Source organism: Pempheris klunzingeri, chromosome 5 (genome assembly GCF_042242105.1).
Source record: "Pempheris klunzingeri isolate RE-2024b chromosome 5, fPemKlu1.hap1, whole genome shotgun sequence".
Classification (NCBI taxonomy): Eukaryota; Metazoa; Chordata; class Actinopteri; order Acropomatiformes; family Pempheridae; genus Pempheris; species Pempheris klunzingeri.
Window position 1 is genome coordinate 24086242 of NC_092016.1, and position 23714 is coordinate 24109955.

General features: G+C 42.7%; 1 protein-coding gene across 1 annotated transcript in view; it reads right to left on the reverse strand.

The window, feature by feature from the left end:
- The window catches only part of hydin (HYDIN axonemal central pair apparatus protein), a 74158-nt gene that overhangs the window by 8265 nt on the left and 42179 nt on the right, over window positions 1-23714 (reverse strand). Inside the window, exons 35-75 of the mRNA XM_070830580.1 lie at window positions 23254-23381; window positions 23021-23134; window positions 22385-22462; window positions 22071-22220; window positions 21677-21916; window positions 20806-20935; window positions 20194-20364; window positions 19871-20044; window positions 19051-19121; window positions 18650-18833; window positions 18357-18498; window positions 17349-17424; window positions 16673-16834; window positions 15199-15390; window positions 14858-15058; window positions 14416-14651; window positions 14119-14301; window positions 13772-13891; window positions 13522-13681; window positions 13221-13393; window positions 12845-13043; window positions 12587-12680; window positions 12335-12428; window positions 12055-12223; window positions 11549-11631; window positions 9165-9320; window positions 8213-8318; window positions 7715-7919; window positions 7126-7358; window positions 6883-7031; window positions 6511-6706; window positions 6164-6272; window positions 5706-5945; window positions 5419-5561; window positions 5091-5288; window positions 2769-2929; window positions 2364-2449; window positions 1975-2200; window positions 1575-1775; window positions 1356-1482; window positions 776-941 (exon numbers count right to left, since the gene is read on the reverse strand). Of these exons, the coding sequence (XP_070686681.1) occupies window positions 776-941; window positions 1356-1482; window positions 1575-1775; window positions 1975-2200; window positions 2364-2449; window positions 2769-2929; window positions 5091-5288; window positions 5419-5561; window positions 5706-5945; window positions 6164-6272; window positions 6511-6706; window positions 6883-7031; window positions 7126-7358; window positions 7715-7919; window positions 8213-8318; window positions 9165-9320; window positions 11549-11631; window positions 12055-12223; window positions 12335-12428; window positions 12587-12680; window positions 12845-13043; window positions 13221-13393; window positions 13522-13681; window positions 13772-13891; window positions 14119-14301; window positions 14416-14651; window positions 14858-15058; window positions 15199-15390; window positions 16673-16834; window positions 17349-17424; window positions 18357-18498; window positions 18650-18833; window positions 19051-19121; window positions 19871-20044; window positions 20194-20364; window positions 20806-20935; window positions 21677-21916; window positions 22071-22220; window positions 22385-22462; window positions 23021-23134; window positions 23254-23381 (6426 nt within the window). The remainder of the gene's footprint in view (window positions 1-775; window positions 942-1355; window positions 1483-1574; window positions 1776-1974; window positions 2201-2363; window positions 2450-2768; window positions 2930-5090; window positions 5289-5418; window positions 5562-5705; window positions 5946-6163; window positions 6273-6510; window positions 6707-6882; window positions 7032-7125; window positions 7359-7714; window positions 7920-8212; window positions 8319-9164; window positions 9321-11548; window positions 11632-12054; window positions 12224-12334; window positions 12429-12586; window positions 12681-12844; window positions 13044-13220; window positions 13394-13521; window positions 13682-13771; window positions 13892-14118; window positions 14302-14415; window positions 14652-14857; window positions 15059-15198; window positions 15391-16672; window positions 16835-17348; window positions 17425-18356; window positions 18499-18649; window positions 18834-19050; window positions 19122-19870; window positions 20045-20193; window positions 20365-20805; window positions 20936-21676; window positions 21917-22070; window positions 22221-22384; window positions 22463-23020; window positions 23135-23253; window positions 23382-23714) is intronic.

Sequence of the window (23714 nt, forward strand, 5' to 3'; positions counted from 1 at the left end):
TAATCATTTGTCATGTTTTCCCATTATCAAGTGAGGACTAACAGAGTTTAACAGCTTGTATTAACAGATATTCAATCCACATTCATTTGCTAAAAAAGCACTCTTGTATGTGAATGTGTTCACTGTGAGAGTAGAGATTTGAACAATAATCGGTTACTCATCAGTGGTTGAAATCTGCTACTGTCACATGGACTTAAGCCTTGGAATTGAAAATTGGAAAGCTGTGTTTGAATTCTCATGGTACTTACTCCATGTTATTGAAGTGGATTGATTAAATTATTTGTCTGTGTTATTCATCAGGACAGAACGAACCGGGCACAGGAGCTGTGGTCTGCATGCCACTGTTCACATGGGGGAAGTAATAGGTGCTGCAAGGTTTCATTTGTTGGAATTCACAGGAGCCTCGTAGTTACTTTGCTATCTACAGCAGACTTAAGGAAGAACTTTTCTAAGGGGGGTCAGATATTTCTGTTGCAAGTAGTTTTAATTGCCTAAACTTAACAACACCTAAACCATGCTTAACCATGCTTGAGCATTTATGAATATTGTTGATATAAACTACATTAAGAAAAAACTGCGACAGTGAAGTTGACTGACTCATCTACAGGTGTATGTGCAGTATAACTCAACTAGTATAACTATGTGCTGTCACCACACCACAGGAGTCAAACAGGAAAATATTCATTGCTTTGTGTTTAATACTGGTGTGACTTGACAGCGACGTGTGATGTTACTGCATGAATGTAATAACAGCATGTGCGTCTATGTCACATACCGACGAGCAGGTCTCCAAAGTTAAGGTGAGGTCTATCGAGATAGACAAGTGGTTCTCTAATGGTGCCCACACACAGGAAGGGGACAGACAGTGACAGAGTCTCAATCAGAAAGCACCAGAATGACTCCACCGTGTCCAGCTGCTCAGCTGCATATTCAAAGCACACCTGCACACACATAACACATCATTACAAATGGAACAGTAGAGTAGAGTGAGAGGAATACAAATGAGGAAGTGTGTAAGGGAGGGGGGATGAACAAACTAGAACAGATTAGATCAGATGAGTTGAGCAAGAATTTGATAAAAATTAAAGTGGGATTAGATTAAACAGAAGAAATGAGATTAGATCAAATCAGTTGTGATAACAAGGGGACATGGGGAGATGGGAACAGTGAAACAATAATGAAAAGGAGACCAAAGATTCTAAATGAGGAAAGAGATTGAGATTGTGTGGTGTGCGGTGACATGAAAGATGGATGAGGTGAATCAGAGGATGCACTGTAGTTGATTGAGAAAGACAAATGTTATAAGATACCACTATCCCATTCAGAGATTTCATGGTGTCTGTTTCCATCCTTACTTCCACTTTCTTCCCAGGCAGGATGGTACCACATGGTGTGAGGCAGCGGAATGGGCTGCCACCTGTGTCTGTACACCTCCACTTAAATGAGTAAGCTTTACTGGTTGGGTTCACCACCCTCAAGCATCTGTGGAATAAACCCAGAACACACATATAGTCAAAGAGTTAGTGTTACACTGATAGAGCTGAAAAGCTCCCATCTCTCTCTCTCTCTGTTACCTTTTTGGTACTGCAGACAAACCAGCAGCATTGAACTCTATGATCCTGGTGTTAGGGTCCAGAGGGGCTCTGAATTCAGGGTTGCGGCGGTTCCCACTGATATAATCCGAGTCTTCCAGATCAAAGTGGCAGTGGGGCAACAGGCCGCGGCCATACAATAATATACTGGGTGCTTGATCCCCATCCTGCAAGTGGGGGATACTGAGAGAGTAGTACACACATGAAGACAGGAAAAATCAAATGAGTTTATGTCGGTATTATTGTAAAGACTTCCATTCCCTTCCTTACATTCATCTTGTCCTTCATAAGATCTCCAGGGGGTGTATCAAAGAGGGAAAGAAAACTACAAACAGATGTCATTTATCATGACGTGTCAGTTTTAAAGAACAGTTTACTGTACCTGCAGAGTAGCCTGCCCTGGACCTGGGCCACCGCAAGTGGTGAAAAGCGGATGCTGAAATTCTGCATGGCACCGGGCTTTATGGCCCCTGTTGTGGGCTCAACGCTGATGGGCTGAGGCTCAGGATTCTGCAGGGGCGGGGGCACCATGCCGGCAAGGGCATTGGCAGGACGGGCTGTTAACACCACTGCTGACCTGCTGCCTGGTCGAGAGGTAAGGGTCCCATCTGCACACAGTTTGGCATTAAAGGCATTAAAATGTAAACAAGTGCATCCAAATCTATCTTTGAATATAAAGGTGCAGCAGGGACAATTAATGCTGATATTCAAAGTCAAATGAAATGCTGAAAAGTTGACACATCACGATATACTATAAAATCCCTGTAGTACCTCCTTGGCCCGTGTTGTTACTTGGATCCATGACAACTTGCATAGAGAATTCCAGTCTGACAGTGCCATGATTCACTATCTGCAGTCTGCACTCACAGACACACACGCAGACACACACACACACACACACACAATCAACATATACAGACACGTTTTAAATCGGGATTTTAATGTTATTAACACTTTACTGAATACTATCATGACCACTGATAGGTTGCATCAGGAAGATCTACAATGAATAGGAATGCAACAGGAAATCCCGTGTGAGCACATAGCTTCATTCTGATCTCAGTATTTTTATCATATCTCGTATCAAACTTCTCGGGATGCCCAAACTGTTTATTTGTAAAGTTAAAACTTTTTAAAACCATTTTTCTCCAGTATATACCCTAGAATCAGACTTACTGTTGGAGCCTGGTTTGGTATAGCATCGTATCTTTGAAGTGGATGGTGTCAGTGTTACAGCTGAACTTTACGTAGTCACAAACTGCGCTGATGCGCAATTCAGACTCCCACTGGGAGCCTTCAACCACAGAGCAGAGGGGCTCAGGATCTGTCTTCGTCACCTGCATGCAAGTGGACAAATGTTAGCTCAACTATGATTGTGAGTTATTAGCTCTTGTCAGCATTTCTTTTACATCACAGGCAACATCCATCCATCCATCCATCCATCCATCCATCCATCCATCCATCCATTATCTTCCGCTTGTCTGGGGTTGGGTTGTGGTGGCAACAGGTCAAGCCCCAGACGTCCTTCTCCCGAGCAACGCTTTCCAGCTCCTCCTGGGGGATCCCAAAGGGGCCCCAGGCCAGATGAGATATGTAATCCCTCCAGTGAGTTCTGGGTCTGCCCCAGGGGTCTCCCCCTGGGGGGGCATCCTGACCAGACGCCCGAACCACCTCAATTTGCTCCTTTCAATGTGAAAGGCTCTACTCTTCACCCCATCTCTAAGGCTGAGCACACAATATGGAGGAAACTCATTTCAGCTGCTTGCATCCGTAGTCTCGTTCTTTCAGTCATTACCCAGAGCTCATGACTGTAGGTGAGGGCTAGAACATAGATTGACTGGTAAATCCAGAGCTTCGTTCAGTTCCCTCACTCATGAAAAAGACCCAGAGATACTTAAACTCCCTCACTTGGGGCAGCAACTCACTTCCAACCCAGAGGGGGCAATCCACAGTTTTCCAGCAGAGAACCATGGCCTCAGACATAGATAATTGGAGCACAGCCTCCGGTCTTTTTTGAAGCACATCACACCGGTTCTTAAATCCCTCCACTGGCTTCCAGTGTGCCAAAGGATAGATTTTAAAATCCTATTACTTGCTTACAAGGCAATAAATGGTCTTGGACCCAAATAGAGCCCATAATAGAGCTACATTATATATATATACACATACATATATACATATACATATTTATACACATGCTTTTATTATCTTTTAATGCATCTTCTCTAAAGCTTTAACTATTTATTTTCTTGTACTTTTATTATCTTTTACATGCAATTTAATGTTTCTCTGTGTTGTTTTTATTGTGTTTTATGTCCCTGTAAAGCACTTTAAATTTCCTTGTGTCTGAAAGGTGCTTTACAACTAAGCCTGAGATAAGCCCTGCTTCCCCTTCCTGAGCCGCCGAATGGTTTGCCACAACTTCCTTGAGGCCACCTGATAGTTCTTCTCCATAGCCTCCCTGAACTCCTCCCACACCCGAGTTTTTGCCTCAATGATCACTGAAGCTGCAAACTCTGTGGCCCCCAGGTACCAATCTACTGTTTCAAGAGATACCCGAGACAGCCAGGCCTGAAAAGCCTCCTTCTTCAGCTTGAAGGCCTTCCTCACTGCTGGTGTCCATCAGCGAGTTCTTAGGTTGCCGCCCCAACCAGCACCAACAACCTTTTGGCCTTTGAACGTGGCCCACTCAGATTCCATGTCCCCAACCTCCCCTTGGATCCAGAGGTGGGAGTTGAAGACCTCCCGGACAGGGGCCTCCACTAGACACTCCCAACACACCCTCACTACACTACTGATCCAACTCACCACCAGGTGGTGATCATTTGACAGCTCTGCTCCTCTCTTCACCTGAGTGTCCAAGACCTGCGGCCGCAGATCCAATGACACGACCACAAAGTCGATCATATATCTTTGGCCTAAGCTGGTCTGGTACCATGTACACTTATGAACCACCCTATGCTTGAGCATGGCGTTTGTTATGGCCAATCCATGCCTAGTACAGAAGCCCAATAACAAAGCACCACTCCATCATTCGTCTGCCAATAGAACTATGGAGTCCCCAGATGGAGCTCCTTCCAGGATGCCATCCAGAGACTCCAAGAAGGCCAGATACTCTGAACTGCTGTTTGGTGCATAAGCAAACACAATAGTCAGATCCTTCCCCCCAGCAACCCGTATTCGCATGGAGGTGGCCCTCTCATTTCCTGGGAAGAGCAACAGCACAGCAGTGGTCATCCGGGGGCTCGTGAGTATCCACATTGTGTGCAGAGGCGAGCCCAACTATATCTAGATGGAACTGCTTAGCCTCCCGCGCGAGCTCCAGCTCCTTCCCTGCCATAGAGGTGATGTTACATGTCCCTAAAGCCAGGACCCCGCTTCGGCTTGTCGCCCGGCCTGCCATACACCCGACCCTTGTAACAGCAGGTGGTGAGCCCACAGGGCGGCGGCTGGTAGCTTTCGTCACCATTTCTTTTACATCGCAGTCAACATGTTTACCTCATTCTTTAAAGCCAGGCTGGAAGAGCACTGCACTGTCCCTTGTCGGTCGTCCCAGGCAGCTACCTCATCTATTGGCTGCTGGAACTCCACTTGACAAAACTTGCATCTCATTGGCTGGCTGGTCAGAGTCACTGGCTGACTGGAGCTGAAGGTGACAATGACTGCCTTAGAACAACCAGCATGAAGGTGTCCCACCTGTCAGACAAAGCAGATTTTTCATCACATGCAGCCAAGCATTTTCCTGAACACACAGCCTTCATTAAAAAGTATCTAAACCCGCCACTGTTCTGCAGCCACACCTGCAGTCCTTCCCTCAGTGCTTTACCTGTGGTGAAAAGAAGATCTGGGTTCCAGCAGGAGGCCACTCAAATCTGACCACCTGGCTGCTGCTGTGATTGGTCATGATGAGACTCTGTTGGTAGGACACATCTACACAGCAGTCACCAAAATCAAGCCTCTCATAATTATCTGTGAGAGAGAAATAGGCCTTGTAGAAAAATCCAGGATAAGAAACAAGCATTCATGTCTATAAATCTAATAATTAACATACCTCTTTTACACCTCACCACACCTTCCACATGATTAGTCTCCTGCCCTCCTATACTCTCTTACCTCCCTCCTCATCTTCCTCATCCATTTCCTGCCATGACCCGCTGATGTTGTCAACAGAGACGATTTCCTTGTAAGCTTCACTGGTTACTGTTATTACGGGTAAGTTGTAAGGGTTGTCCTCCACTTGCAGTGATATCTTGGCTTCGACATTTAGAGGCTTGTCAGAGCAGAAACTGACCTCAAACTCCACCTGCTGGTTAACATTTAGCCTCAGAACAGCTCTGTGCACCCGCTGATTCTCTGTGGAAGAAGAAAGGGTGTAATTGACGAGAAATATGGGGATGAATCTTTAGCGTGGGAGAGAAACCCATACTGAGCTCATGACATTTTTTCACTTTTAGTGCAAATCAACAGCATCACTGATGTTATTAATGTTTTTCAATGAAAACAATACATATTATTTAATGGAGAGTAGATACATTCTGCTGTAGACAGATTTTTACAGGTGAGGATTGTACCTGACTCAGTGGTGTCCTGAAGATGTATGGTGTTAATGGAGCTGCAAGTATTTCCCGGAGCAGCTTTGATGGTGAACACTCCATGTCTATCCAGCATGTCAAACATGACCTACACAGCACAGAGAGCCACAATGCACCTTTACTGACAAAATCCTCACTCATCTAATTGTACTGTATCTGCCGTATGTTTTTCATGTACGCATTGTAAAGACAGGTGATCTTGGCTTTCTTGTAATTAAAGTATGACAAGATGTTATGTTCCTAGATGAAATTTATCTAAAAATGATTTGGGGGATGACCCAGATCAATAATGAAATAAAAGGACCAAGGAATATGTCCCCTCTCACCTGCGCAGGAACATTTCCATCATTGAGCAACACCAGAGGGAGAGTACGTCTGCGCCCTACAAATACCCGTCTGAACAGCAGCATTGGGCTTCCTCTTCTGTTTCTCAGTGATGGACGCACCACACACACACTGGGCAGATTGCCCGCTCCCATTAGGTGGAACTCCAGCACCTTGCTATTGGATGTTGGTGTCATTTTGGATCCGCCAGGTAAAAGATAACATGGGCAGTGGTCAGGAAGGCAAAGCAAGAGGTGATACTATTCTCTTACAGTACTCACAGTAGTAGTAGTCTATACAGTCTATACAGAGAATACTATGCAAGTACTATACACATAAGAAGAAGTACTATATAGATTTATGCACTCATATACCTGCTGGTTCCTTCCAATGTGGCCTCAAACACAGCACTGTAGACCTGCGTCGCCTGGGGTGTGAAGGTAACCACAGCGAACGAGTGTGATTGGCTGGGAATGCTCAGTATTGTAGCAGACAAATCAAAAACCTCCATGCTACGGGATGTCTGTAAGGAAACATGGGACATTTTTCACCAGCTATATACAATTTACAACAACCTGCTGTAAGCATTTATCTATGTAGAGCTTTAAATGTCCTACCTTAGTACCAACATATCTGATGGTCAAGCTGAGTACGCAGGGCACCTTGCTGATGTTGGTGAATTTGAACCGGGCCTGAGCAGTTCGCCCGACCAGGACTTTGCTGAAGATAAACTTGTTCTCATTCTGGATATAAATGCTTTCAGCATGGCAAAACTGCTCAGAGGAGAGCTGACTGCTGTTGAGGCACAGATGGTGCTCTTCAAAAATGGATGGCATGTCTAATGCTATGCCTGGAACACAAAAACAGAGAGACTCAGATACAGTATTAATTAATGTAATGCACCTGATGATCAACCACTTTTGCCTGATGTACATCCTCTAAATGTGTACATAGTCAATGCATTCTTTCAATAAGATAAAAACTTCTGATCAAAGCTAATGAGCTTTGAAATCATATTCTTGTGTGAGCACAAAAATGGAAATAGCACCAAGCACCGTTTCTCTGAATGGCAATAGCTGGTGCCCATCTTGGTGATCTCAGAGGCTACATGCAAGTGTGTATGGAACTGAGACATCTGATATCAAGCCACTACTTTGCTCAGGTGTATTAATCAAGTAAGACAGAATAAGATCACACAGCTGTCACCTGGCTTGCAGACGTCAGCCAGCAGCCTGTACAGTATACCGTCAGGCTGGTCTGAGGGATCACGGTCACTGATGTCAATGAGCAAACACTGGTTCCAGTTACCCAGCTGTTCAGACATACAGTCCACTGTCACCACCTGCTGAGATCCTGGCGACAAACATCCAGTGCAGGGAGACACTGAGAACACCCCTGTGGTGAGGCGACTCTGTGGAGGACCATGAGAGGATCAAAAAGGATTTTTTTCAGTGGTTTCTGATGTGCAAATGAAAAATTAGTTATTACACATAAAAGACACAAAAGCTTAAAGTTATCTGTCAGTGGCAAACATTTGTTGTGCTGTCACAAAATGTCAAAGAACACACAAGATGGCAGGCAAGCAAGCATGTCTGCTTTTTTAGTGGTTACCCCTGAGAGAAGAGAGGGCTGTCCAAACAAAAGAAAGACTGCATAAATTCATAGGCACTGTCATTGTTGTCATCTCCAGCAGCAATCTCTTACCTGTGTAATATTCATGTCTTTCTGGAAGGACTCTTGTCTCACTTTGCTACTGGCAGCAGTGGGTCTGTCTGAATGGCTCTCTCGAGGCATCTCCGTACCTGGACCCCTGAGACCAGTACACAGGAATACAAGTCAGAATTCAACTTTAAGTTAAGCAAACTGAATATTGGAGAAAGACAATTTTAAGACATTGAGGTTGTCATCATTTCAGGCAGCAGTTGAAACCAATAAGACAGTTCTACTGTGATATATTGTATTCTTCCACACTTATTAAAATATTCTGAGCACTACCACCTCAACGCGAGATATAGCTGCTACAAGCAAAAATAATAAATCTTTCATGCTTTATTGTAATTCATGCACAAATAATAATACTGTATGTAAGGAGCAATTCAAAGGAGTACCAAAGAGATGTTTTTTTAGTTTTAAACTGATACTGACAGCCCGTATAAGCCACATTAGTTTTTATACCCCTTCCCTTTCAGCAAGGCACTACCAGTCATTTGGGCCTGCGGATACTGAAAAGCCACAACCATCACACTAGTGTAATGATCTAATCTCTCAAAAATCACAAATAAATAGGAGTTAAACATACTTATGTAATACAAATTAGCACTTTCAGTCTGTATTATTTGTAATTTGTTTTCCTTTCACAGCACAGTAGTATGCTCCCTCCAGGCAAGGCAACAAAACATTTGCAGGGATTAGCAACGCAATGATGGTTCAATGAAACTTCCTTTGCAAGGTGTATTACATTTTAATATGGGATTTGTCACACAGCAGCCATGGCTCCACATGTCTCATCAACAAGCAAAGAACACCTGAGCTGCTTCTTTTAAATTTGATTTGTCAGTCTCAAAGCACATTTTGAAAATGACTGTTCCATGTTTTCCTAGTTTAAGTCCTTGAATCTCTGTGTATATGTGTGTGTGTGTGTGTTTTGGTGTCCTACCCTGGTCTCCCTGGTGGAGGAGGGTCCGCGATCCTGCGGCAGATGGTAAAACTGGTCCAGAAGACTCCATTGTTCTCAATAGTGAAGCTCTGTTTTTCCCTGCAGCCGTAGACCAGTGGGCCAAAGTTGATTTCACATGCAGGTGTGATTTTGTACCTAAAGATAAGGTAGATAAGGTTGTTTCTTAATGTCTGTCACACAGACATTTTCCTTTGACGAGGAAAACACACAAATACACACACAGACAGTTAAGACTACACTGACAAGAACAGTGTTAGAGTAAAATGTGGGACATTCTCCATTATTTTCTTGGTGAAACTAAATGTAAAAATATCATAAATCTGATAAATGATAATATATTATCACATAACGTAAAAGGCTAACTATGATTTCTGGAATTTGGTCCAGTAAATGATCTCAATCAGCACGTGGGAATACGCGAGCTACAATGGCTGCAACATGATCTTTCGGGGCAATTGAGCCCGATCAAAATAGGTCCACTAAAAGTGCTTGTTTTTGCCGCTGACAGGCTCAGATTGTTATTTGAAGTGTCAGACAACATTACAGAAAGGACGCCTACAAAGAAAGAACTGTAAGATCCTATTTGTTTAACCAGAGACAGCTGCTGTATATTCAAACCTACGAGACTTGACTGACAGTAACAGTAATTTTACATGGGAGTTGGTGGTTTACCATCGCCTCATTCAGTTTGTTTGTATTATTGTGTGTTGGGTCCAAACCAACTCTTTAGAACACCGAAGTCACACAATAACCCAAACTAACTGATTGAGACAGTGGCAGAACAACAACTACCATGTAAAGATTATTGTTTTTATTACAGACTATTTCTGGTTTAACAAAAAGGATCTCAGAGGTCTTTCTCTGTAAGGATCCTTTCCATAATGTTTGTAGATATTTGATAGAAAAATCTGAGCCTGTCAGTGGTAAAAACAAGCATTTTAAGTAGATGTATTTCAAATAGGCAATATTGTCCCAAAGCATTACATTATACAACTTTTGTAGCTTGTCTTGGCTACTGGACCAATTCTAAATGTTTTTTTGCCTGCCGGCCATTTCAAACCTAAAATATGTCAAAATAAGACCAAGGTTTAAAAATACCGTAATCATTCTGCAACACACTGTGAAAACTAATAATATTTTTACAGTCAAACTGATAAATCCCCCCAGCAAAACAGGCACTTACTCCAAGCAACAGAACTTTTGGTAGTCTCTATGTAATGTAAGGCAAGTATATTTCTAAAACCCATTTAGACAACAAGACAATTCAAAGTGCTTTACATAAAACATTAGAAGCATTAAGCACTGAATCATTACATTTTATTAGATCTGGATCTCCTTTTCTAGAATTAAAAATGTTTCTGACATACAGCCAATCATGATGTTATAATGTGTAACATCATCTGCAAATGCAGGACCCCCAGCAGTTCTGGCCGGCCGAGCACATCTGGAACTTAAACCTGAACAGGATGTTTACTGCCTTTTGAAATTCATTGGTGCCACTTGGGCCATGTCATCAGCACACTTTGAAAGTGTCATTCCTTCACTGCTGTAGGACATGTTGTTTGTGTAAACAGAGAGAAGAGTGGGGGATAAAACACAGCCACGAGGGACAACCTTCACTACAATCAACTTACTGGATATAAAACCATTTATGGACACCACTTTTGGTCTGTCCTGATCTCTTGGATCCTTTACCCCCCATGTGATCCAACCTGAGTGGATCCCACTCTGCCACCATGGTGGAGAAGTGGTCACACACTACTTTCTCCTTGCATTTACACAGCGGCAATGTCAGAGCTATTATGTTGTGGATCTGAGCCAACTTGGCCTTCCTTCTGAACTCTCTCGACTCCCTCAGTCTGAGACTTGGAAATCTGCATGGCTCAAAAGAAAATGTTTTTTACATGTCCTTGGTGACTAATTGCTTGTTGTTTGGATTGCTTGTTATTATGAGAGTGACAGTGTCCTCACAGTATGAACAATAAGATAAGATGTAACAGTGTTGACGTTAACATCTTGACAAAAATATTAAACCAGTGAGCACAACGCAGCTACACACTGAGCCGTGTTGGGAATTGCTCTTATAGAGTAGCTCCTCCACACAGCAATTCACAATTTGTGAATTTTTTATGCTAAATTTTAAAACTGCTATATACAAAATAATGATGCTTGTAGATTATAATGTGATGGTAAGTGATGTAGTCTGATGTGACACAGACCATGTACTAACTGTGATGTCAAATGGTACAAAAACAAAGAAAGATGATCATCCATCCAAAATAAAATTTAGTGAGGGGTACAATAACACAATCTAAATCAGAACTGATAGTAATAGTGTTTCTTAAAAGAGTATGAATCCTAACCTGGAGAAGACAGACTCGACTGAAACCTTGATGGCTATGACGGCTATGGTTTCTCCTCCATTCCCAATGTTGGGTTCAATCACCTGCAGAAGAGAAAACAAAACTCTTAATGTGAATGCATTCTGTGGCAGCATGAACCAGTATGCTCTAATGTCATTACAGTTTCTGCCTTGAATCTCATATAAACAAACTGGGAGACAAGCAATATGCAACAAAGCATCTCCGCTGGAATCAGCCCAGGGATGCTGTGGTTATATGGGATGCATCTTAAACCACTAGGCCACTGGGGCACTCCATGATTGTATAATCCTGTGAAACTATGATTAATATATGAGCCAGTTAGTGATCTTAAAAGTAAGTAAAAGTCAAATGAAATCAAAATCAGAAAGCTATGGTACTAAACGTTTATGGACAAGTTTAGAAAATCCTTCTCCATCCCACTTCAATATATAGTTGAACCTCTCTGTGAAGCTCTGTGATCATTATGACCAGTGTATAGCTCAGACCTGGCAAGACAGGACAGGTTGCTCTTCTATCAAGACTTCCTTATTGGGTCTGCAGAGGATCTGTACGTTTGTGGGTCTCTCGTGTGGCATCAAAGTACCACTCAGTGAGGACAAAGTGAACATGGAGTCTAGGTTTGGCTGGGTTGGGTTGGTCTTCTGAAATACAAACCTTGTGGAAAGAAAAGAATACAAGTGAAACATTTCACTAGGTCCATGGTGAGATAAAATTCACTTACATTGATTCGGACCTGACACTCAAAAACTAGCAGTTCAAACTCACTTATAAGCTATTTCATATTTCCCTTGGTTTTTCAGCCTGAGAGACCGTTTAACCTCTTCAAAAACTTTAATGGTTCCAAAGTCCAGACAGCCACCTGAAACAAGAGTATATGGCATGTTATTTTTTCTGTCTCCACACAGCAAGAAGGTTCTCGGGATTACATGGTCCCAAACGGAATGGAAAGCCGTGCAAGTTAGAGAAGGTCCAAATGAACTTTGACGGTTTTAATGTTTGTAAACTTTGAAATTCTACCTGGTGATATGTCCAGAGCTATATCATGAGCTTCAGCAGTGACCTGTATGTTTTCTGTGTGTATGATGCCAAGAATCTTCTCCACATCGGATACCTGAAATTGAACACACAGCACAAACTCTATTTCCATCTCACTTGATTTTTGAATCATCCTTGACATTTGAGGGTGCTTTTGACTATCTGCCATTAACATTCTAACGTGCATATTGAGCTCAGATCCAGTTCACTCTAATTTCAGCATGTGTCCTTTTACTCTACCTCCAGACGTAAGATCTTCTTAATATGGAGTGGCCTCCTGGCCCTGAAGTGCAAGCAAAGGGGGAAAGAGGAGTAAGGTGAGATGATGCCCTGATCCTGTGGCACAATGAACTCATCACCCAACTCCTCCACACCCTGCAGTCTCCAGGACACAGGCAGAGCTGTCTTATTATGCAGCATCACAGTTCGGCTGTCTCGCCTACAGAGAAGGCATGGAGGAAGGGAGTTAAAGCGGAGAAAGGTACAGAGGGACAGTTTAGTTTATGCAAAAATCTGAATCTAATCACTGTTGCTGTAAGAAGCTTAATTGTGCTATGTGAAAATCACGGACAAGCTATGGTGGACAAACACAAATTAGTATTCAATGTATTGGTACCTGTGCAGCAGAATCCTGTGAAAGTGCATATGCCTGCTTTCCAACTCCAACTCTGGTCGAACGCCCCAGCATGAGAGGTTGATTATGACAAGCTCTGGATTGTCCTTTATATAGCACACAACACTGTCCTTTATTTGCCCCAGTTTTGTTGGGTAGGCCCATACTGTCAACTCCTAGTAGGACAGAGGAATGTTTACATGGACAGTAAAACATTCTCACTCTGGTATTACCCTGTGCTAGTTTGATCACACATGATCAGCTAAATGACCGGTAAAACCAGTGTTAATAGACAGTTCTGTACCTGTTTCTGGTCAGGTTTGAGAGTCATGGTCGGGGGGTCCAGCAGATATGTAGCGGCCTGGGTATCATGCTGGAAATGGAACTGGACCTCAGCCTCCAGACCTGAGTTGTTGTGAATCACAAGTCTCTCTGTGTTCTCTGGGTAACTGCTTTCCTTGTATCTATTCAAAAATATAACACATGTGAATCAGTAAATAAGAACACTGAAACAAACACACAGAGCCTTTCACTGCCGTCATTCTGCCTCTCACCTGTCTCTGGTCTTGCCACACAATAACGGTCCAAACTCAAAGTATCCAGGTTTAATTATGTAAGTCTTCTGGAGTCCTTCTTTTACTTGTGGTACCTTCTTACTGAAGCCAAAAAGAGTCCTGGGCAAAACACACACGCCTCAACTTTAAATCCAAACCAAAAAATATCAACTATAAATTTCTCTCAAAACAGAACACAGGACAAATGATTTACAGAGCAAATATGTATAGTGCAGCAGACAAAAAAAAAACATTTATTTTCAGTTAAAACCTCTGAAAAAGGTTACACACACAAGTACTGGGTGAAATAAAAATGTTATATTATGTATCATATAATGCTGACTGACATGTGATCCTTAGAGACAGTCGGGTAAGTGCAAATTCCTCTGCAGGATAGTCGGCAGATTGTCTGGGTCCCCAGCAGCTGAAAGCTGAGGGTCTCATCGAACTTCCCTGGGGAGTCTGAGTAGAACCAGACCCTCAGCGCCACCTCGCCATTGGCAGGTACAACCCAGCGAAATGTTTTCAGGCTGCACACAAACACATGCAAAAACACACTCAGTAAAATAACAACAACAACAACAAAGCAAAAAAAAAAAGCCACTGCGTTTCCTTGTAGAGTGTCTGTGAGTGCTTCCACTTGCCTCTGCCGCAGCTTTAAGGTTCTTTGCTGTTCATCTTGTTCGGTGCAGTCAGATGTGGAGGAGACATTTAACAAAGGTGAGTGAGACTGGCCCACACCCTTTGCTTTTGTCTTGGCTGAAGTTTGTCTCTTGCTCCTCTGACTCTCTCTGCCCTTTTTATCTTTGTCCTTTGTTGATTCACTCTCCTTAATAATGCCCTTGCCGACACTTCTGGAAGGTGTTGTTGCTGCCTCCTCCTTTAGTGTGCACAAACAACCTCCTGATTTGAAAATCTATAATATTGAAGTTCTATTTGTACTTTATTGTTATTGTTTGGTTTTATAAATCTGTGTGACCATGATAGACACGAGTTCATGGCAGAATTCTTCAGAGTAATATGTCCACATTTCATTTATTTGTACTTGTGCACGTGTGTATTCACTTGTCGTGAAATTACCATTACCTTTACAGCTGATGCTTTCCCATCTCCCTCTTTCTTCTCCTCACCCTGTTCATCCATCCAAGAGGGATCCAGGAGGGTGAAACAGTCACAGGTGAGTTGAGTGTTAGATTGTTTTCTGGTTTTGGGGAAAGGAACCATAGACAAGGTGACGGGAGAAGGGATGGGAGGGCCGCTGGGTCCTAACCCTAAATCATCCAACACCTAATGAGACCAAAGAAGAAGAGGAAAAAGATTAGGCAGTGATGATAAACTGAGGAAAAATCAAGTGATAGGCTACATTTTGGGAAGACACATACAGTTAATCATATCAACGACAAACCGAAAAATCAGGCAAGCCATACCTGGACCAGTGGAGGTAGGGTGCTGCCTTTGAGCAGCTCTGTGGTACTCAGATAGTCTTTCCCTGTTACATTCAGCACAATGTGAGGTACGATGTCCTGAGTAGACACCTTGTCTGCCTCAGCTGGTGCCACCATTTGACTGGACATTGGAGACGTGTTATTGGCTTTCCTCTTCCTCTTGCCAACAGGAGTCTGTGTGCACAGGGTGATGATGGATTAAATTCATGTGATTCAAATTCTATCTTAAGCGATACTAAAGCTTTCTTTGCCTATGTTTAGTCATTTATGTAATAAGAGTCCCTTATACATAGCTTACTGGAGGATTAGAAGACTGGAGTACACATGGACTGTACGAAGCGGACATAGCCACTGTGATGTCATCCATTGGTTTATGGATGCCATACTGACGCTTCAAGTTTGGCTTTATGGGCATCACCATGTTGGTTTCATAGTCATGACTATCTTAGTTTTTTGGGGCCAGAAGTGACGTTTGCTCAAAGAAGACTGTCTCTGATTGGTTAGACAGAAGGTAGTCTGACCCGTTATGAATTGGCGCTATATAAATAAAGATTGATTGATTGATTGATAGTCTAGAGATTCTGAAAGTACGAGGTGGCTGTGCCACCAACTGGGCAAAGGATTGGCGATGGACAGACGGGGTGAAAGACAAGGCTTCAGGGCTTCATCCTGCCTCTTCCTGTCCTCACATCACTTCTGTTTATTAGCTGAGAAGCTATGCTGTATTTGTGTGTACTAATGCTAACGTGGTGTGGCTAGGAGATAGTGGAAACACATCCGAGCAGGTTATACAACAGGAGTATTGCTACTCTTTGAGGCATTAGCCAGGTGAAGCTAACATTAGTTTGGGAAAGTATTTCTACTTTGGTGAGGTACTGCTCTGTGTGGCTTGCTGGTTTGGTTTGGTGATAACTTGAACAATTGGCAGAACAATTGAACAATTAAATTGAACAATTAATAGGCTTTTCATATAAAAAAGCCTATCAAAAAACAGCCATTCCTGGCGGGCAGAATGCAATAGGAGCTTCTGTTGAGGTCACACTGTAGGTGTCTCTCATTAAAAGTCATGAAAAAATGCAATGAAAGAGAACTACTTCTTACTTGATACATCTCACTCTGGGTATATAATCATGCAAAAGCAGCACCTAAGACCCTACAATTTCAGTTCAAGACTTTAAGTGCAAACAAGAATTCTGCCAAGAAGATCTCCTAAAGTGTCTGCTTACACAGCTTCCTGCAGCACAGTAGAAAAAGTGAAAGTGCTCACAGTCAGTCACAAATGTGATTAAATTCACAGTCAAGATTAGAAAATTGCTTAAATTCGAAAGGCTGTCTGTCATGGCTGCATTCAGCTTGTATCCATGGTGATGAGTAAATAAAAATGTCCTGCAGTATAATTTCCCAGATTTTACGAGCAGTCTTAATTGTAGAGAAAACACAGTGACAGAAAATTCACCTGCTTATCTTGTGGGCCCTCTTCATTGGGGTGGTCTTTCTCGTTGGGTAGTGAGACTAGCAACAAGCCCTGGGCTCTGTCCCAGTGCTGCAGGATGTGCTCCACTTGTTTCTGGGTCTGCTCATATGCACTGAACTGAGGTTGCAGCACATCCACACTGGGCTGGACAGGGGGAGAGTAAAGGTGGATAGCAGAAACAGCAAGAAGATTACAAATAGGTCATCAGCATTAACAATATTCATTACATTGCATAGGGGCTCAATGTAGGTGTGGGGTCATTCCACATGTCACAAATTACAAAAACTTAAATTATCTTTAGTTGGTAAAAGGGCAGCGCTGTAATGTGTTGTGTAGTATCGTCGTAAATGGTAAATGATCTTGGTAAATGGTAAATGATCTTGGTAAATGGTAAATGCGCCTTTCTAGTCATTTTGTCTACTCAAAGCCCCGAGAGCCACAGCTGTGTACTCTGACTTCCACCCACAGACCTAAGACATGGTGGTTAGGTTAACTGGTGACTCTAAATTAGTGATTTGTCCTTTACTGTTCATGTCAGTTACACTGCGACAGGATGGGAGATCCATTTTCTACAGCTGTGCATCTATGAAACTAATGAATTTCACCATCACAGTTTGGGAGACTAAGTTTTGTGTTAGAATGGGATACATATACAGACCTGATTTCCCTCAGGTAAGCTCCTCAGCTCCTCCTTGTGCCCCTGTTCTTCTAGCTTGCTTTTCTGTTCGACCTCCCTAATAAGCAAACGCACACACAGACACAGACAGAGTTTTTTAATGGTTGAAAATATTTGGCAAAAGCTCTTTCCACTAATTAGTATTTGTTAGAATTGGGAGCAATCTAAAACAACATCAGTTTTGGGCGTCAATACTGATGCTATTCACTTATCGGATATTGATTACCCTCTCAGATCCACAAATAGATTCAGATTTCATAGTCTGTGAATATGTAATAATACAATTTTAAGCCCACAGCCAAAATTAATTGGTAATTAAACAGTACTTTCCCATTCGTGCTGGAGAATAAAGGGGCCAAGGACTGCAGCTGCGGGGAATGCAATTGAGAGAAAGCCTTGCTTGGGTCAAGTGCAGTACAGGGCCAGCAGAGCAGGAGGCTCAAACCATGAGACAGGCCCTGTTCCTCCGCTCCTCCTCTCTGACCTCACTACGAGCTTGCTCACACTCTCACAGCTCACAGCTACAGGACAACTGTTCCTGTCACAGCTGGCTGATCTGCAGCCTCTGCACCTGCCCGCTTAATCTCATGTGCCTGCATCTGTCAGACTGACACAGAAGTACTCTGCACCCAAAGCAGAATTAAATCTCGTAGAGTATGATAATGATTATACCTGCTCATTTAACTTCACTTCATTGAATAAGTTCTATCAGCAATCCTGGTTCCTGGCCACTTGCTGAGCTTAATGGAGAGGTGGCCTCAACAATAAATTTACCCCGGCAGGTGGTTCTCTCACATCAACATCAGCCTTTGAAAGTCTGTATAAAAATCAAATATCTATCTAATAGCTCCATGACTTCAGACTGAAAAGAGCAATTTACACCAAGTTTGATCAGTTAAGAGAGTGTGGTGAATCCCACTTGCAACACTTGCAACACAAGAAGTAAGTAAAATATTCTATTCTAAGTCATTCAATTTGTCAAATTAGTACCTGAGTTTCTGCTGTCTGAGCATCTTGGTGTGTTGCTGGACAATACGCTTCTCTACCCCCTCTGGCAGAGCTTCATACTCCTCATCCTCCAGGTCCTGCAGCCACTGCATCTCCCTGTCAGCTTTCTCCCTCTGCAGGGCCTCTGAGGGACACACACAGACAGACACATTTAGCAAAGTCACGTTACAAGTTCACCTTACTGAATAGAAATATTGATAGAATAACTTTGATGAGATCTGTCCTTTGCACACTCTGTATATGAACTTGTGTATGTGTGTGAGTGCATCATTTACCTTCGGTTTCTCTCTGTGCTTTCTCCCGTGCCTTCAGGGCAGCGTAGGAGTCAGACAAGTTCACTACATAGATGTGTTTGCGGTTATTAAGGGCCTTGAGAACAACATGCAGAGTGCTTGCCGCTGATCGAGTGTACACAGACTTCAGGCCATCAATCACTATGCCACGGTGACAATCGCTTATCTGTCATCATGACGGCAGCATCAACAGCAATGACAAGAAAAACAGAGAAAAACATGAGAAGACACAAGTGAAACTTAAGTGAAACTCAGCGTCTTTAAAGTGTCAAACATAATACATATCTGATATCTGCCAGTTTATAACTACTTTTTGATGTATACATGTAGTGACCATGTTACTTCAACCATCTTTCTAAAGGGAAAACGATGTGTTATCTTACCTGAAATCTTTCTGCGAGGATATCAGCCAGTAGCTGTTCAGGAAAAAGGTTGCTGAGTGCGGTCACATTTCCTCCCTGAAGCAAAACCACATCAAAACAGTTGGTTTATTACTTTTGGTTATTACACTGCACTGACAATACTATAAAATCTGCTTATACCCAGATTTAAAACATAAAAATAAAGATAAAAAGATTTTAAAAAATGCTGCACATGTATGCAGTTGATTCATACCCTCTGTACCCTTAACAGAAAAAAATGGTATACAAAGAACATTCTAAAAAATGTCCTAAACAGCCAAACATGACCCTGAGACACATCAGTTGACCAGAGGATTTGACAGAATGTACCAGGCAAAGAGAAAAAAGTGTGTTTTCAGTCTTCTGGGGAGCGCTGGAGTCATTTCTATGGCAGCTGTCCTCGCTGGGTTTTATAAGAACTGCTTCATAAAATGAAGCTGGAACTGAAGTAGAAGCTGGATCTGAGGATTCGAGATGTGTTGCAGATCCTGGTTCTGTGGTTTCTTTAACAGTCTGAGCTGGAAGGAAATGGATATATTCATTTTCACCTTAATTTACCAATACCAAATACCAAATTAAAAAGTATGCTCTTCTCTAGTAGTATCCTGTCTGATTATCAGTCCTGTGCGGTGCTTGGTGATTAATTTCCGTGTTAAATGGCACGCTGTAAGCATGGAAAATAATTAGTGTCTGTCCATCACAACCCACTTTTGTAACTTCTCCAAACAGGTAGACAAACAAACAAAAAAACATGTGAATATTAAGAAAGACCAGCACTGCATGCACAAGATATTATGCTCACCAGCCGCCTCAGCCTTCTTCTTAGCATACTCGACAGCAGCGCGGTCACAGAGTTGTCTTGCTGTCAGGCTAACAGGCGATGTGCCATTCATCAGCACATCTCTAACCACCGCATCAACACTCAGGCACGCGCCGTCGTAGTGTTGTGCCAGAGCAGCCGCTGTGCTGCTTTTAGCTGAAAAGTGGAGGAACAGGACACATACATACATTAACTCATACATACTCATCAATCCCACTTAGTATACCGATTTCTGTGTTTTAACACTCCTAGTCTTCAAATATATATAATTTAAATAAAGCATCAACTATTTTTAAGTGCTTCACCTGTCAGTGGGGCTCCATATACAATAATAGCAATGCCTCTGCGGTTGAGAGCAGCCAGACCCTCAGGTGTCAAGTCAATGCACATGTAGCGGGCGATTGCTCTGGACACAGGGGTCATTTCCAGCCGCCCCAATCTTCCTCTGTTTGCCTCTTTGGTCATCTCTGAAATGACTGAATGCACAAAGCACGATCATTAACACACAAGAGTTCTTCTTTGGGACAGTAAAGTTAAGTTAGAATTGAAGCTGAATTTAATCTTAGTTGTAAAGTAAAACGCACAGAGCCTGTGGATGTTACAGTGAATTACTCTCACCTCATATCAGGCTACTTTCATAAACATGCTTCAAGTTCTGCTTCTGAAATACACTCACGTAATTCAGCTGGTTTTACAGTTAAAGTGTGTGTCCCCCCCTCTTTGCTGTTTGATGGGTGGGCATTTTGTCTTGACGTTCTGTCGTCCTCACGTGTGTCACCAGTCTTGGATTCTTTTTCAAACAAGCCTGCCATCAGCTCTGCTGCACACAAGTAAATTAGATCAAAACAGGTATGCACCCATACAGTATGCAGACACCTGCAGGTATATGGGTTCAGTGGTGGGGGGTCTAAAGGTACCGTCGTCTTTCAGCTGGGAGCAGTGCTCCTTGTAGTAGTCGAGCAGTTCTGTGGGAAGACTTTCTCCGGGGGCCCTGGGAGGCAGCAGTAGCATGTTGTTCTCATCATAACCCTGCATCAGATGCAGGATCTATTTGGGATGAAGCAATGTGGAGGAGGGGAGTGACGGAGAGACACAAAAAGGGACAGAAACAAATTTAATGCTAATTATCAAGGGAGGGGCCAGGTGGGGAAAGACAGGAGACTGGACAGGAAAAGGTGTTACTTTCAGAAGAATGAAGGGAAAGATTAGTTTTAACATCTTTGTCTATTAGATAAAATCAAATCAAATGTTCTGTGACTACCTGATTTAACAGTAAAACACAAGAATACCCAGTATCCAAAATGCCTGGCTATGGAGCAAAAATGTAATATCAAGACATAATTCAGAGTCACATTTTCCAGCTGAAGGTACTAAATGACACAAATCATAACAACAACAAAGAATTTAGCAGTACTATGTGGTTTATACATAAGAATTCTTTCACAGCGTTAATGCCTTTCTAAGTTTAGAATGGACATGACTCCTTATGACTGATGGCTTTGCTCCCCCTGGTGGATGAATTGTTTATTGCAGTTCAAGAAAGTTGGTTCTCATGAGCTTGACAGGAGACTGACTCTGTACCAGAAGAAGACGGTCTCCTTTCAGGCACTGACTGGTGTCAGTACCACTATCTAACAACATTGCTCCATCCAGCTCTTTGTTATTCCTTTGCAGTCATACAGTATTTCATAAAGCAGACTACATTGGTCATCATATAATCCTGACAAACGTAAGCATTTCACAAATGTATATTACAAAATAAGCTAGTGACATTAAAAAGAGAGCTACCTTTTCTTCCTCCAGATGCTGTGTGTCCAACTCCAGGCAGTAGAACTCGATGGGGAAGGAGCAGGGGTTTTTGACAGTGACCAGAGCTTCAGCCTCAGTGGAGCCAGGTAGACAAGGCCCCAGCTGCAGCTCCAGCGGGCAGAAGTTGAGCAGTGGCTCATCACCCTGACCCTGGGCTGTAATGAACACCTGGTGGGGGCTCTCAGCAACATGGACCACTAGCTGCCTCTTGTAAGCACGCTGCAAAGACATGTACAGTAGGTCACCGTGCATGCCTTTCTTTCTAACCACTGTTTTACACAACATGCTTCCACCATTTCATACAAGCAGCAAACCATGTAATGCCATGATATTCTGGATTGCACCAAACTCTGATGTCAATTAAGCCCTTTACCCCATCCACAGGGCTGAACTTTATCTGGACATTGACTCGTTCACCAGCAGACAGCATTCCAGAGCTGGGAATCATGTTAAACACCACTGGAGGTAGTCGCCATTCCTGTAAGAGCTTTGTACGCTGAAAGCCAGGCAGGAACTTATCCACCTGAGCAAGAACAGAGGCAGGAGTCACCCTAATACAGTGATATCAGTATTTGTCTCTTTTAGGTTAACATATAAAAACAAGTAGGTTTTGTTACATGGATATCAAATTACAAAATTCATTGGAAACAAATCATTGAAATTTTCATAAAATGCCAATATTTGAACCTTTTTGGGCTTCACCTCTTCAGCTATGGTCCAGGAGCAGGACACAGACCCACTATTAAACAGTTGTACCGTCTTCAGCTGATGGGGAAGGTCATATAACACAAGACATGAGTGCATTCTCAGGTCTGTTTGGCTACAACAGAGTTTATACATTCATGTTGCTTCAGCATTAAATCACTAGTCACAGTGATAAGCTGCTGCTTCGGCTCAAGACATGCAGCCACAACCAAGTTTAAGCACGCCAGGTGCACCACCTTAGCAGGAGAAGTCCCGAATAGATAAACTTAACTGGACCTGACCGCAAGATGGCATCATAGTGAAGCAGCCTACTGGTCTCTCATTAGTGCCCCTCATTAATGTGCCATGCACACACTCTGCTGTGTTACACTGTATACCACCTTTGGGCTTTCCCTTACTTTACTGTTCTCTTAATGTTGCATTGTGATAACATAAAGTAAAACAAAACAGGCAGTAAAAGTGCATTTAAATTGAATGAATTTGTATATTTTGACAGATTATAGATTATAGAAACATACAAACAGTCAACACATTTCATACAATCATAGAGCACAACAAGCAGCGTCTGCAGGTCCACATAACAATATCTTGCCATTCCATTTCATCATGCAGCATTACCTGACACATGCCACACCTCACAGTGTCAAACTGCAGTGTATCCATGGAAACAGTGATAACTGGCACAGTTACCACTGCACACAGGCGCACCTGAACCGTTGGACCTCCTTTGACCTGCGTAACCAAACACATCTTCATCTTATGAATAAGGACACAACGCTACCGAAAAAATTATAGAAAAATGTTACAGGGAATCAGAAATGAAAAGTGTGTGTGTGTGTTTCCATGTGCACCTGTATTGGCAAGACAACACTTGTGTTCCCAGTCTCCAGTCTGGCTCCTTGGGGGTCAAATCTAACTGTGAAAGCCTGTGTCTTGCCACAGGGCAGCTTGATCACTCTTTCAATTTCTGCACTGAAACCTTTTAAGAAGCAACAACAAACTCAGACTATTTTTACTTTCTAAACATAGAAATAAACCATTGAGAAGAATCAGAAGATTTAACTGCTTTGTGAAAACACAAGGACGATCATCTAAAGACGGTTTTCTTAAGTCTAGTTGCCAGGCAACCACCAGAGTCTCCAGAGAGTCGCTGCTAGTTCTTAATCTTCTTAATCTTTCCAGCTGCTGGTAGATGGATAATTTTTGACTTATGGAAAGAGTTAAACTGGCTGTGATGGTTTTTAGATGGTTTTCCAGTCTTTATGTTGAGCTGAGCTAACCACCTCTTGACTCCAGCTTCATAAATCAAGGA